The sequence below is a fragment of the Mastomys coucha genome, unplaced genomic scaffold (assembly GCF_008632895.1).
Source record: "Mastomys coucha isolate ucsf_1 unplaced genomic scaffold, UCSF_Mcou_1 pScaffold15, whole genome shotgun sequence".
Taxonomy (NCBI): domain Eukaryota; kingdom Metazoa; phylum Chordata; class Mammalia; order Rodentia; family Muridae; genus Mastomys; species Mastomys coucha.
In genome coordinates this window covers 19,925,893-19,941,611 of record NW_022196897.1, presented here as the reverse complement: position 1 = coordinate 19,941,611, position 15,719 = coordinate 19,925,893, and the positions used below count along the sequence as shown (strand labels likewise).

General features: G+C 44.5%; 1 protein-coding gene across 5 annotated transcripts in view; it reads right to left on the bottom strand.

The window, feature by feature from the left end:
- Window positions 1-15,719, bottom strand: part of Nup214 (nucleoporin 214) — an 84,098-nt gene that overhangs the window by 19,049 nt on the left and 49,330 nt on the right. For all 5 annotated transcript variants that reach the window (XM_031369772.1, XM_031369768.1, XM_031369769.1 and 2 more), the window contains 5 exons: window positions 11,379-11,454; window positions 10,175-10,253; window positions 6,202-6,292; window positions 3,708-3,766; window positions 221-1,972 (listed from right to left, as the gene is read on the bottom strand). In XM_031369772.1, the coding sequence (XP_031225632.1) occupies window positions 221-1,972; window positions 3,708-3,766; window positions 6,202-6,292; window positions 10,175-10,253; window positions 11,379-11,454 (2,057 nt within the window). The remainder of the gene's footprint in view (window positions 1-220; window positions 1,973-3,707; window positions 3,767-6,201; window positions 6,293-10,174; window positions 10,254-11,378; window positions 11,455-15,719) is intronic.

Below are 15,719 nucleotides of genomic sequence, written 5' to 3'. Positions count from 1 at the left end.
TTTTTTTTTTTTTTGGTATTTTGAGACAGTGTTTCTCTGCATAGCCCTGGCTTGAGCCCTAAACTCCTGATCCTCCTGCCTCTATCCTCTAAGGAGTATTATAGGCATGAACCACAATACCCAGCTCCTCTCTTTTAATTATAAAAACAGTGGAGGCTTGTTATAAATGTTTTAAATAGCACAGAAGAGAACAAAGTCAAAATGTTCTGCAAATTCTTACCGGAGGCTTGACAGAAGCTAAACCCTGAAGGTGCTGCTGTAGAGGTAGTGGCCGAGGTGCCACCAAACACAGAGCCTCCCTGCCCAAAGCTGGGGCTCTGACCAAAAGCAGGAGGGTTGTTTTGGCCAAACAGTGTCCCTCCTGTATTAGTAGAAGCCTGTCCAAATGAGAAGGAACTGGGACTGCTGGTACTTGAGGTGGCTCCGAAGACATTTGCACTGGTGGATGCTGGGGTAGAAGAGGCAGACTGGCCGAAAGCAGGCACAGAGCTGAACCCAGGCTGGCTGAAGGAGAAGCTACTGGCAGGGCTACTTGTTGCTTGCCCAAAGGCTGGAGACTGCCCAAATGGTGTCTGTCCGAACACTCCAGGAGCTGAAGCACCAAATGCAGGGCTGCCAAATCCTGAACTGCTGGCCTGTGGTGTGGCGGTGGCTGTGCTGCTTATGCTGGCTGCCACCTGCCCAAACACGGGAGTGGCAGAGGGCGCAGTGGCTGTGTTACTGGAGAGCTGGCTAAACGCTGAGCTAGAACTGGCAGCAGGTGGCTGTGTGAAGACCGAGGAGCCAGAAGTGGCAGTCCCAAATGCAGCTGTCTCTGTGGCAGAAGTTGGGGTACTGCTGGAGACAGTGCTGGAGGTACTAGGAGTACCAGATGCTTCGCTGGCTGCTGAGCTTGCTCCTGGGAGAACAGCTGCTGCCACAGCAGTCTGTCCAGGCCCTGCAAAGGTGGTAGGAGACACTGCCTCTGTCTTGCTGTCAGGGCCCCCTGGGGCTACTGGAGTGGACTCTGTGGATGCCACAAGGTTGGCAGAAGATGCTGGTCTGCTGAGGCTGCTGTCTGTGCTCTGTACAAGAACAGGTTCTTTTTTGACAGGGTCAGAAGTTTGCAGAGATGCCTGGGGAGGCTGGGTTGACTGTGGCTGTACTGGAAGTGAGGGTGCTGTTGCTGGAACTTCACTGTGTTCTGACTTGTCAGGCACAGCTGGTGGTGTGGCCTCCTCTGTGCTCTTACCAGAGGACATAGACAGGGAAGAAGCTGATGGTGAACTCAGGAGGCCACCAAATGATAAAGTAGGGAAAGATGCTGGAAGGGAAGGGGCAACTGAGGTCGTTGTTGGGGTAGCTGATGCTGCTGTACTACTAGTCTGCTGATTTCCAAATGAGAAACTAGCTTTGCTACTAGCCAAAGAGGTCCCACCGAAACTGATTAGCCCAGAAGGTCCAGCACTGGGAAGGGGCACACTGCCAAAGACAGTTGCCGAGGAGTTGCTAGTGCTTGCATTCAGAGCTGAGACCGGGGCTGCTGGGGCAGGGCTCACAGAGGAGGTCCCAGTGGGCTCTACTGGCTTCCCTAACACTGAAGGACTAGGGAAGCTAACCCCTGAGGTCTTGGCAGGCTGGGCTCCGGCCTTACTAGCTGCTTTTGGAGGCTCCTCAGCTTGGCCAACACGCAGTCCTGAGAAGCTCCCCAGCGTCTCTCCAGCAAGAGAACTTGGGAACAGAAGCTCTCCTAACTTGGATGGTGAAGTTTCCAATTTGCTAGAGGCAGTGGACACAGTAGTTTCAGGAACCGCAGGTTTGCTGCTGGATGGAGCAGTCTCTTCCAGAGAGGCAGTTGTTACAGAAGTACTGGGTGCTGATACGGCTCCTGTGGTGGGGGAGTTTCCAGGAATGGTCTCACAAAAAGGTTTGCCTCCCCCACCAAATGAGAATGCTTCAAGCTGGTTTGACTCTTTAGTGGGGGGTGCTGCCCCTAGCAAGGAAAAGAAACCAGGAAAAAGAGTTGGATTTAGCAAAATAAAATTCATTCCATTTCTACTGATTGCCCTTCTAAGGCAACCTTTCTCTTCAGTCAGGGGAGACATATGGTTCTAATGGCAGGGTTCTCTGGAAAGGGCGGAAGGAAAACTTGCTCTGCATAGGAACATTAGCCCTGCGACAGAGTCAGCTCTCAAGTGGGAAGGAATGAAGATTCTGTTTATGATCACTACATCACAACAAACATGTGACATCTAGGATACATGAAATGGACACAGTGCCCTAGGTAATGGCTCCCTCCTACTCTGGGCATCAGCTGTGTATGGGTAATCCTCATAGCCCAGTTGGACTCAGACTGCAAGCTCCTCACTGTTGAAGGTCAAAGTGTCGTACCACAGATGCTAATTTTTACTGCAATTAAGCTGCTCACGAGGGTCCTGCTGAGTATGGGCATTATGTTATTGGTGGTGTCATTTATGGCTTTTAGGTTGCTATCCATTATTTGTACTGATTCAGAGCTGATGTAGGATTACTACTGCATCTTATCCTGACTTTTATTTCCTTAAGACTTGCTTCTTAAAGTAACGGTAATACCATGTCTCATAATAAAATTTTGAAAAAAGATTTGTTAAATACAAAGCATTAGGTTCTATTCCATACACACACAAAGAAAAGATTTGTTGATTAAAAAAACTAAAGATGACTGATGTCTTATTTATCACATGCATAGTCCAAAAATACATTAAATAGACAGACTATAAAGCATGGCACAGGAGAGAACTGTGAGCATGACTCCCTGACCCCTGGACAGGGTCTTGTCTATGCCTCGCAAGTGTTGCAGAGCTGCACTCTGTCTTCCAGGTCCCTTTCTATTTTTTATTTAGAGGAAGTTCAGTGCTAAGATGCCCAGGCTGGCCTTGACCAACTCTTTAGCCTAGACAGGCTTTAAATTTGAGAGTTTCCTATCTCAGCTTCTATGTAGCTGAGATTCTAAGCCTGTGTCAGCAGACCCAGGAAAGGTGACAGAATACATGAGGTTACGTAGAACTTGATAAAGACAAGACTATGCAATGGAAATGCAACAGAACTGCAGGGGCTCCTATGGAGTGATTGAAACTCCATCATACAGTTCATATCTCACAATATCCTAATAAAAACATGTCACGGTAAAGGCTTCCTTTTGAATAAAATAAAAATATATTTCATGACTTAGAGAACTTGGAGGAAGGTGATGAAACTGTTCTCTTTTTGGTGGGTCTGGATTCCTAGCATAGGTATGTGTATCAGTTAGGACCAGGTTTGATCTTTTACTTCCACGGTACTATGCCCACCTCTTCTTCGGACCAAGTCTGCGTGTTAACATTAGAAGGTTACAGCAAATAAGACTTTGAGAAGCACATCTTTTCCCTCTGTATAGTTATGGGTCCCAGGAATGACATTGAGATGCTTGGTCTGGCCCAGGTGCTGAGCCTCCTCAGCAGCCCCACATCAAGTTCTGGGTTAAACACTCTGCTATTGCCTTGCTACTATCAACTCAAGCCAGGGTGTCCTGTGTGCGGGAAGGTACCCTGCCACGGAGCCATTCTTAGCATTTCAACATGTCCCTGATACACATCATCACTACCAACCTGACTGTACCAGCTGAAAAAGAGCCACGCTACAATGAAAGTACACATTCATGTACAGTGTTTCTCCCATGAGGGGAACACAAGAGAACACAGGGACTGTACCTGGTGCGGCAGTGAAACTAGAAGATGGGTTTGGTGTGATTGTCCCAAAAGTAAAGGTCCTGAGGAGTGGAAAAAGAAGTTAAAATGGAGTAAACAACACAGCATCATCTTTTAAATAGTCATCCTCATAATTCATTCATACAATATGCCCTTGAAGAATTTACAACTAGTGATGAGCAACAGTCGAGTTAAAGTACAGATCTCAGAGGTGCCCAGCACCTCTTGGCAGGGCACAAGATTTGGAGAGGAGGCAGGAAGGAGCAGCAGCAGGAAGGCTTTGGTTGGATGGCTGCGTTTCCACAGGAGGCCTGGGAAGAGACTTATTTTAAAAAGAGTAAAGTACAGCAGTAATGATGCACAAAGCATATGTAGACAACACTGGAACAGACACTTGCCTAGTGAGTGGAAGGAAAGGCTGGCAAGGGAGCAGAAAGGAGAATCTCCTCAAGTCCAGGAGCATGTCAAAAGAACTCCTGTGCAGAGAATGCAGCAGCAGTCCAAAGCAACATACTGCAAACAGCAGCAGGAATGCAGATTTCCCACTGAATAACACAAACACATGGGAAATCAGGCCTATCCAATACAGTAAATAATGCCAGGATTCAGTGATACACACATGCCTTTAATCCCAGCACTTGGGAGGCAGAGGCAGGCGGATTTCTCCATTCGAGGCCAGCCTGGTCTACAGAGTGAGTTCCAGGACAGCCAGGGCTATACAGAGAAACCATGTCTTGAAAAACCAAAAGAAGAAAAAAAAGAGAGAGAGAAAGAGAGAGAGAGAGAGAGAGAGAGACAGACAGACAGTAAGTACAGGAGGAATAGAGTTTAGTCCAGGTGCAGGAGAGCTGAGAGGGAGAGCAGAGCAGCAGAGAGGGAGAAGGAGGCAGTGTTACCGGGAGAATTTTACAAAGACAGATGGAAGAGAGAACAAGCCAGAGAATGGGAAGGAACCAGAAGATTAGAAAAGATTGCTAGAGTTAGTTTGATGCCAATCTGAGGAATTCAGAGGCTGAGAGAAAAAGCCAGATTGAATCAGTCATCTGGGGGAGGAGTTTGAGCCAGAAGAGCTGAGCTGAAATAGCCAGAAAGAGTTCAGAAACAGGTAGAAAGGGTAAGCTTATTCAGCATCAAGTCTCAGAGGTGGAAAACATTCTAGCCTAGATTTGACTGTATGAAGGCGAGAAGCATCCAGGACTAGGCCTAGGTTAGCACAGGGAGGAAGAGCCTCAGAGGCAACAGTTACTATAGGAGAATAAAAGATACACTTACAATTCAGGTTTTGTCACTTATTGTTGCTATTCTCAAATGGACAAAGTCCTCCTAAGGATATGCTACATATATTTTTTACCACACTAAAAAGCAAAAATCTTTTTCTTTATTGGCTGGCCTCAACCTTGGCAAAGAAATTTTATCAAATATATTGGCCATTGGCTCTCTGACCCAAATCTTTGCAGCTTTCTTTACAAATTGGAAGAGCACTATCATTTTAGAGACATGAAGATTAATTATTATAGGTGTAAAGGACACAGTAACCCTTGGCTTTGACCTACCCTTTAAAATTTGCTTCAGTCATCCCTGGGAGGTACAGACGCAATGACTTACAACAATGGAAAGCATGCACAGCTCCTCCTACTTAGCGCTTCTTCTCACTTTACACTGAAAGATGTGCAGAAGCACAGCACTTGGAAGAACTGGCGTGTGGTGAGTGGAGCCCAAGTACAGAAGCAGACAGTGAAAGAAGCACTAGGGGTTTCTCGAACACAGGCAACAAGTGTGCCGGAACGTGTGGATGGCAGTCACACTCTGTTTCCGGCAAGCTAGGAAGGGTCAGCTTCAGCAACCTGCCTGACTTTTACCTGAAAAATGGGCACTCTCAGTCCTTAATGAGGAATGTATGAGGTTTAAAAGTCTTTTCATTTTGCCAACTTGACTCTCAAGTCCACACCCATGGCTGTCACTGTTTCTTGAAATCAGATCCCCATTGTTGGTGGGTTATCCTATAATCCTAGCACTTAGGAAGTAGAGGTAGGAGGTTCAAGAGTTTAAGGGCATCCTTGGTCACACAGTAAATCTGTGGCTAGCTTCAGCTAAATGAGTCTCTGTTGAGCCCCCAACCCCTATCATCTCTTTACAAATCAAAATTTAGAATGGTTACTGTCTTTCACTACATTTTCTGTACAGATCAAGAGACCCAATCCAGTGTAGTCTGATCATTCTAGAGTCAGGCTGACTAATCACTCAACAGTGTCAGAATGAAAACACCTGGTGTGCTACATCTGATGACCTACAGAAGGGAACAACCACTCTACGCCAGAAGAAAAGAGGCTTAGGCTTGAAAACAGTAAATACAATAACCCTGAACCACAAAGGAAAAACAGTTAAAACATTCAACTATTGCCACTGTCTGCAGATGTACTGGCACAGATGTGAGAGCTCAGGGCTTTCATGGATCTGGTTGATAGTGACTTAGCACAAAACCATTTCACCCACTGACCCTGGGGAGGCGAATGAGAAAGGCTTGTTGAGCTGTCCAGCAGCAGATGGAGTTGAGGTCACAGCAGACTCTGTCTTGGCTGTCCCTGGACCTGAAATGGATAAAATAAGGACATTCCAAAAGTCAGGAGTGCTGTTCTGGTCTGTAATTCCCTACAGCTCAGACTGCGTGCTGTTGCTCAGAGCCACGGCTCCAGTTTTTGGAACCAACAGTGTATCCTGTGACAAGCCTCCAGCCAAGGGAGGCTGGCGTGTCACCTCCTTGTGCTCAAGGTCTCTTAGTCTTGTTTGGTTCTGTCAAGACATGACACACTCTCCTTTCCAGAAAAGTCAGCAAATTAATTTCGGTACAGTCTAACTTCAGAGCTGAGGATATGGTCCTCTACACTGACTGACTGGCAAATGCTTTTCATACATAGGGAGAAAACCCCAAGATAAGCAAGCTGATACAGCGAGCATTTCTAAGCAATTGCCTCAGAGTTATCATTTCTGCCTTTTCCATAGGTTTTACTTTTTTTTTTTTTTTAAAGATTCAGCAAATACCAGTTTTCTTTCTTTCCTTCCTTGCTTCCTTTCTAACTTATAGAGGTAATGAACACTTGCTACACATGATCATTCTAGACAAAGATACTAAGGGGACATTGGCTATCAGCCTCATGTTAAGCTTCACTCAATACTGAAATGCAGTGTGGGTTGTAGAAAGATGCTCAGTGTAGGCTTATCAATAACTAACATAAGAAACGTCTCAACTGTCAGCAGGGTGCTGCTCAGACACAATCCCAGGCAGCCATTACATAAATGAGTAAGGTGAATCTGCCAGAAAGAGGCATAGAATGTTCAACTGTAATGGGGCTGGTAGAGTGGGGAAGCAGTCACAAGCACATAGTAAATGCCTGTTGGTGTTTCAACAATGCAGTGGGCAGGGGAGATAAGATGGCCCAGCAGGGAAAGGCACTTGCTGTCAAGACTGAGACCTGGAGTTGGATCCCTGGGCCCCATGTGGTGAAAGGAGGTGAGTTCTGCAAGATGTCCCCTTCCTGTGGATTTCGGGTGACTTCCTGACAGGAGTACTGTGATATGCTCATCCTCTTCTACTACATAATGTAACAACTCTAAAAAGCAACAAACAAAAGACCTCAAATATATATATATAAAGCTTTTGTTTGTTTGTTTGTTTTTTCAAGACAGGGTTTCTTTGTGTAGCTTTGGCTGTCCTGGAACTCACTCTAGACCAGGCTGACCTCGAACTCACAGAAAGCCCCTGCCCTCTGCTACTGGAGTGCTGGGATTAAAGATATGCAGTGTACTACAACCGCCTGGGATCATGAAATTCTTAAGGACACCTTTAAAACTGATTCCCAAGGGCAGCTTTCACTTTTTACATGTTATATTTTTACACTGACATTTTTGCATATAACCATGTCATGATCAGTAAAACAAGAAACACCCCCCCCCCAACAGGGGTTCTCTGTGTTACTATGGCTAACCTGGAACTCACTATGTAGACCAGGCTAGACTTGAACTCACTATGTAGAACAGGCCTGACTTGAATTCCGAGACCTGCCTGTCTTTGCTGGGAATAAAGGTGTATGCTGCCACCACTTGGCTACAAGAAAGTATTCCTATTACTAATGAGTAAGAGTTACTCTACAGGTTCCAGAAATACACAATACACATACAACAAGAGAAGAAGGGAGGGAGGGACGGAGAGGGTGAGAGAGAAAGAAAGAGAGAGAGAGAGAGAGAGAGAGAGAGAGAGAGAGAGAGAGAGAGAGAGAGAAAGGGGGAAAGAGACAGAGGTGGGGGAGAGCGTTCATGATGGAACTATAAGTATGGTGAGTCACGCCTTTAACCCTACCACTTGAGAAGATGAAGCAGGAGGATTGCTATAAGCTCAAGGGCAAGGCTAGCCTGAGTTATAGTGAGCTAGATATAGCGAGTTACAGGTTAGCCTGAGCTACCATGTGAGACTTTATCTCAAATAAGAAAGAAAAAGTTTCTGCAGATGCATGCTGGACTTTCAGGGATGTTTCCAGCCTAAAAGAAAAGCTCTCTTAGCCGGGCGTGGTGGTGCATGCCTTTAATCCCAGCACTTGGGAGGCAGAGGCAGGCAGATTTCTGAGTTCGAGGCCAGCCTGGTCTACAGAGTGAGTTCCAGGACAGCCAGGGCTACACAGAGAAACCCTGCCTTGAAAAACCAAAAAAAAAAAAAAAGCTCTCTTAAGCCTTGATCTGCAAGGGAAGGCAGCAGTGAACAGTGAGGAGCTAAGCCAAGCCTGCTGCAAAGACCTTAGGACTCCTCCAGTCTTAACTTTAAGTGGAATAAGGGTTTTGCAACAAAGTCCTTCAGAGAAGTAAGATCATGCCTTTCGAAACTTTTTCAAAAACCTTAACCTAAATGACTCAAGTCTTTGCTGAGCCCACTAAATTTATCTTCGCCTATAGTGGTGTGAGTGTGTGTGTGTAGGGGGGCACTTAGAGTGTAAGGAACTTAAGAGCTTCAATTAAGTTCTGCATGACTGAGAAAGGAAGTGCCTGAGTGACTGGTGGCCACTATGAGAAGTGGGCAGCTGCTGTGTGCCGTTCAGTCTCGGGAGTCTGCTATCAGATGTAAATGAAAATAAAAGTTAGACACAGAGTTGTAGTGTGCAAGTCAGCACAGGCTGTTCAATGGAAGCTGTAGGTCCCCACCCACAGCTACAGGAGTGGCTACAGGAGATCAACGGCAAACTGAGAGATGCTCATGGATAGAGGCTTCCAGTGGTTAGGTATGGGGAACCAATGGAGTCCTTAGCGAATGTGTAATGCTTGACAGGGTCCCGACTATGTCAAGAACCAATGCCTCAGCTTCAAAGGAAAGGACGAGCTTTCCCTCCTGGCCTAAGTTGAATGTTGAGAGTTTGTGCAGAAGATATCCACTGTAGCTTTTCCCATAACCCTACTTACAGCCTGGAGACTGCTCCCTACAGAAACTGCTCCTACCAAGCTTTGCTAAGCCTGCCTCCTTCTTTAGCTGTATGTACTAACCCTGCCTGCCCATTCAAGTGTATATAATAAACATGCTGAGCTCCCAGGATGCTGTGGCTGGCCCACCTGATTCCAGTTTTTCACATTTCCTTGACAGTCCAGTCAGGTCATTCCCTGGAGTAGCACAACCATGGCAATTTATACTATGGTCAAAATACTTCTAGCTACTGTAAAAACTAACTTAATTAAAAATATCTATGCTTCAGTTAGCTAGCAAGTCTGTGAAGCTATAAAACCTTGTATTATTAGCTTACCTAATAGGACCTTACCCTAAAACAAGCATTTTATCTGTATTTTATCTACTTTACTGATTTTGAATAGTTATTATGAAGGGGCTGGGAATGTAACTCAGTTGAAGGAGTATTTCCCCAGCACACAGAAAGTCCTGCACTGTATCAAACCAGGCATACAGTACATGCACAGAATCCTCGCACTGGGAAGGCAGAGGCAAGATTATCAACTGTAGCTACACATCAAATTCGATATGTCAAGACTGAACTACATAGACATGCCCCTCAGGGTCTCATAGAAAGGAAGAGAGAGGGGGAGGAAAGGGAAGGAGAGAAAGAAAGAGAAGGGAACTTAAGGGAAAAGAAAGAAATTACCTGCAAGGGTGTTAAGAGTATGAGAGTTCCTTCCTGTTGAGAAGCAGAACAGTGCCCCACTGTCTGCCTGTCTACTTCTCCCTAAACACTGCTCATGCAGCGATGACATGCTGTTCCTTCTATCAGAAAAGGACCATCAAACGTTTTCTCATGCTGACTCTAAAGTCTAAACTCCAAGGTTAGCAAGTGTTAAAAGGTTTACTGATGTCCTTATAATTCCTCACAGCTGAAGCCTTTGGAATTCGGCATCTGCCTTCCTGCCTACTGGCTCTGGGATCTACACAAGGAACTCTCAGGAGCACTTTTCATCTTCATTTTCATGACACAGACATGCAGACTCACCTAGAGCTTTATCCCCAGAGGACAGCTGACAGGATGCTGCTGTGGGTCCTGGTGGCTTGAAGGAATTTACCAGAGACCCCTGTATAGAACACAAGAAAAACATAAACTGCTAACTATCCTTGGGATAAGTGAACGTGTGAAACTGAAATGTAAAAACATAAACTAAGCAAACACGAATACCTGAATTTAGTTCAATTACCCAAGAAAAGGGGAAAGAAAAAACAGCAAAACATAACACCACACTGGAGACTTCTGTGTGACTCATGGCTGACTTCTCAGTACCTAGTGCAGTGTCTGCCACATGAATGGCACTTGAAAACTTGGTAGAGGACTGGATGGGCAGATGAAGAACACAGTCCCAGCAATTAGTGAGCAGGAGAACCATCTGGGCTTTCCACTTGCAGCCAGCGCCCCTGTGTCACCTGTCACGTTGCATGACTTACTATCGCTCCTCCCTAGAGAACAGAGGCAGACTAAGGCACAGAATGGTGCTGGGAACCCAGTCGGCAGCTAATGGTGCAGTCTCAAACTCTAGATTCAAGTGCAAACTAAAGCTGTTCATCTCCAAGAGAGATCTGAGAGAAAGTAGGACTTCTGGGAAAGCTCCAGAGACAGCTTGGCTTACCTTCTAGCCTCCTCCTAATTCACACCCCCACCCCCTGCCTTCTATATTATTTTCTTTTTCACTGTTTAACTGCTTACAATCAGTCAAATGTCAGAGCTAGACACAACATCACCGAAAGCATGCAAACTCTGAAAGGCAGAGCTGAAGGAGTAAGACAGTCCATAACCAACACCGATATCTAACAGTGCAGTGTAGCCAAGGGCAGATCGTTCAGCCTTGGGTCCCAGCTGTTTCTATCAATAACCGACTGGCTGAGTCCACGTGATTCACTTGACCTCTGCTGCCTCAAAAGAGACAGATCTAAATACCTACTGCACAAGTCAGTTGCATGGACTGAGATAATGTTGAGAAAAACAAAAGAAATGGCAAATTAAAAACATCTCATCCAAAAGCATTCTGTTAGTAATGGCCTAGTCCAGAAAGTCAATGGCCTCAACTGGTTAACCATGTCAAGACTGGCATGAATTATGGGAAAGAAGTAACAGCTCTTTCTAAGAATCACATTCATTTAAATGAAGTCAAATCATAAAATGATCTTCAGTTAGAGACATACTGCTAAAGAACACATCAGTAAGTTACCTGCTTGGCTTGGCTGTTAGCCACTGGGGTTAACACTGCATGGGGGGTTTTGGCTGCTGAGTGCGGCACCGAAGAACTGAAAGACAGAAAGAGTTTGCTTAGACATTGCTGGGGGCAAACATGTTTATCCTCAAGCCAGTTCCTTGCTTAATACATAAAAATACTTTGAGGCAGCATGTCTGGGACCCCCAAACTCACCAGACATTTGTGCTGAAGAATTAATTTTAAATGAAATCTGGGTTTTCAATTATATAAAATTCAAACCAATGACCTTGTTAACTTTCTTCTAGCTACCTACAATTCCCTGAAACAATTTATAACCATTTCTAAATAGATGCTGTTCTTATTGGGACAATTGGCATCCTCCCTTCCTGCTTCCCTGGTTTTAGATGGGGAAGTTCTGATTCTCCTTTTCAAACCTGAAAAATGAGGCACAAATGATCAGCTGCATATACAGCAAAAGCGCTACCCAAGACTAAATGCTTACATAACAGCTGTGGGTGGATTCCACAACACACCTGCTGTTTCCAGCCTGTATCTTGGTTACTCTGTGAAAAAAGATACACCCCAATTTCCAAGGAACCTCTCACTAACCCTGATGTACTTACTAAGTACAGTACTAAGTGCTGTACTTCGGGAGCCGCTGCTTCACTATCTAGCTTGTGGTAGCATATGAGGAATCAACCAGTCCGTTCGATCACAGATGCAAGTTCTTATCATCTAGGAAAAGCTTTTCAATTTCTCTGCCCCCAGTGCACTTACTTTAACTGAAATGAATAGTAGCAGTTACAGTTGTAGGATGGAGGATTTTAGAACTCTTTTCAGATTTGAGGGAAGATTATTAATAACTTTACAACAAAAATTAATTTGATGCCAGGCATGGTGGCACATGCCTTTAATCCTGGTAACTGGGAGGCAGAATCAGGCAGATCTCTGAGTTCAAGGCCAGCCTGTTCTATATTAATTCCAAGACAGCCAGGGCTACACAGAGAAACCTGGTCTCAAAAAGAAAAAAATTTTTTCTTTTGAAAGACAAAATCAGCAGACGGCTTTGTCCTCAATGGTCCACCTAAATTCTCTGTGTGATATCATACAATCTTCCTAGACTTGATTAGGTTGAAGAAGCAAAAGAAACTCATTTTCTTTCTTCCTTCCTTCCTTCCTTCCTTCATTTCTTTCTCTTTCTTTTTTTCTTTTTCTTTTCTTTTTTTTTTTTAGACAGGGTTTCTCTGTATAGCCCTGGCTGTCCTGGAACTCACTCTGTAGACCAGGCTGGCCTCGAATGGAGAAATCCGCCTGCCTCTGCCTCCTAAGTGCTGTGATTAAAGGCATGTACCACCACTGTCCGGCCCATGATTTGTTTTGAAAGTCTCACTATGTAGCCCAAGCTGCCCTCAAATTTATGATTCTCTTGCCTCAGCTTCCCACGCAATGGAATTATAGGTGTAGATCACCATACCCAGCTACAGGAAACATCCATGAACAAAAACATTTTTCTGTATCTATAATCCTTTAAAACTAAAGCTACAAGCTTAAATGCATCCATAACTCCATCATAAAGCTTAAATACTGCTAAAGGTCTTCTCAGAAGTTCAACCAAATTTATACCAACTTATAGTAGTCAGACAAGTAATGACTGGGTGACCCTCTCACCACAAACTTTTGCCAGCAACAGTTTCATCAAATCTTTAAACTTCATATCATAAGACTTATTTTCAATGAAACGACCCCCCCATGGTGATTCTGCCAAAGCAAACAAGGATGCAGGAGTGCCCAGAGATGCTTCACCGTTCAGGGCCTCAGGTACTGTACCTGCCATTATCCACCAGAAACCGAGAATGTACTATAAGACTGCTGGCACCCAAGATGCCGGAGTGGATTTAGCCAACTTGCTGACAGAATAATCTGAGCTCAGGGAGCCACAAGGGAAATGAACTTCTTTTATGTAAAACTAGAAATGAACATTAAAAAAAACAGTATTTTATCTAAATCTTGGAAAATATTTTAGCTAGACCTTAGTGACAACATGATGGTAATTAAATCACAAAGGCAGAGTTGTGAATGGTCACTGTTCTATTTGCTTGTGAGTATGCCATATGTTTCCTAGGCATCTTGAATCTCCAAACACAAAACCAGGAGGTACCAAACCAGCACACTATACCAAATGACACCACTGTAGAGAAATGCTGTTTGGCACAAGCAGCCAATAAACCTACTAGTAAACCAGCTACAAGAAATCTCTACCTTAACTAAAGGGGTCAAAGAGCAAACAGTCCATGCCTGAATGAGTACACAAAGAACTGTGCACGAACACAGGCAAATGACGAAGATTAACACGAGAAATGGTCATGGGAATATTGGGGAAAGCCAGGCTCAGCACTGCCATATTTTGTGTAACAAGAGGACGACCATGAAATGGGTGTGACACTGCTTGTATACTCTGTTATCAAAAACAAACAAACAAACAAACCCACCAAACAACCAGGCTAGAGAGCTGCTCGGTGGCCAAGAGCACTTGTAGAGTGGCACATTCAAATCCTGGCTCACCATGTCAGCTCACCATCACCTCTAACTCCAACTCTAGGAAATCAATACCCTCTTCTGGCCTATACTGGCATCAGGCATTCAACACACACACACACACACAAACACACACACACACACACAGAGCTCTAAAAAAGGGAAGGAACTATTTGAGGACCACAGTAGAATCCTAAGGGCTGGGATTAAGTGTGTGGACCACCAATGTCCCATGCATGTGGGTTATGACCCCTTTAGGGGTCAAATGATCCTTTCCAAGGGGTCACCTAAGACCAGATAAATATCAGAAAACAGATATTTGCATTATGATTTGAAATTACAGTTATGAAGTAGCAACAAAAAATAACTTTATGGTTGGGGGTCACCACAACATGAACTGTATTAAAGGCCCGTAGCATTAGGAAAACTGAGAACCACTGGTTTAACAGAGCCCAAACCTACTGAGGCATTCCTGAAGCCTGCCCACAGAGACACACCTATCAGCTACTTTAGAAACAGGCTCTGTGACAAAGGCAGGTGGATCTCTGCAAGGTCAAGACTCATTAAGGAACACAGTGAGACCCTATCTCAAAAACAAACAAATGAAAAATGTAATTAAAAAACTCCATTTTCCAGCCAGGGCTATACAGAGAAACCCTGTCTCAAGAAAAAAAGCAAAAACAAAAACAAAAACAAAAAACAACTCCATTTTCAGGTGGAGCAGTGGTGGCACATGCCTTTAATCCCAGCACTTTGGAGGCAGAGGCAAGTGGATTTCTAGGTTCAAGGCTGGTCTGGTCTACTGAGTTCCAGGACAGCCAGGGCTACACAGAGAAACACTGTCTCAAAAACCAAACCAAACCAAACCAAACAAAAACAAAACAAAAAACAAAGAAAAAACCCAAAACAACAAAAAACCCCACAAAAACACAAAACAAATAAACAAACAAAACAAAACAAAAACCCCTCCATTTTCATGACAGCCAGTTATACTGTAACAATATGTAGCACAGGGTGTGAGGCAGGCAGAAATAAATGTATAGCAAGAGCACAAAGGTGGGGGGAGAAACAGACCAATGTGCTTGCTCAGTGTCCTTTACCACTGCTATCACTTGAAGACAGACTATGCTGAGTAAAAACTGAATACTAGTGGAGTTATCATCAATGAGCCAGCAAGAAAGACTGAATGGTACAAAAATACTGAAGCACGGAATATGAGAAGATGTCAGGAGCTACCATAAACAAGTCTTTCCTTGCCATGAGTTCAGAAAAAGAAAAAGAAATATACACCAAGACTTCAAAACCAGTAACCACAAATTAATCAATACAGGAAAATCACAAGAACAAACATGAGCAGTGCCTGGGAGTACAGACCAGAGTAGCACTGTAGGTTCAAGGTTAGCCTGGGCCACATGGTATGTTACAAGATAGCCAGCCAGGCTTTATAGAGAGAAAAGAAAACCAACAAATGAAGTAGCAGATTGACCCAACTATTTATTTCTCCCTCTCCCCTCTTCCCACTCCTCTCTCTGAGACAATCATGCTATCCTTAGCCCAGGCTCACATTGACCTTATGGCCCTCCTCCTACCTGAGCCTCTTCAATGCTGATTCACAAGTATGTTTCACCAGAACAATGTGGAAATTTGAGGAAGAATAACTAGCTAATTTGTTTCAGTAACAAAAAGTTTTTCAGCTGGGCAGTGGTGGCACATGCCTTTAATCCCAGCACTTGGGAGGCAGAGGTAGGCAGATTTCTGAGCTTCAGGCCAGCCCGGTCTACAGAGTGAGTTTCAGAACAGCTTAGTCCTGAACAGAGAAAC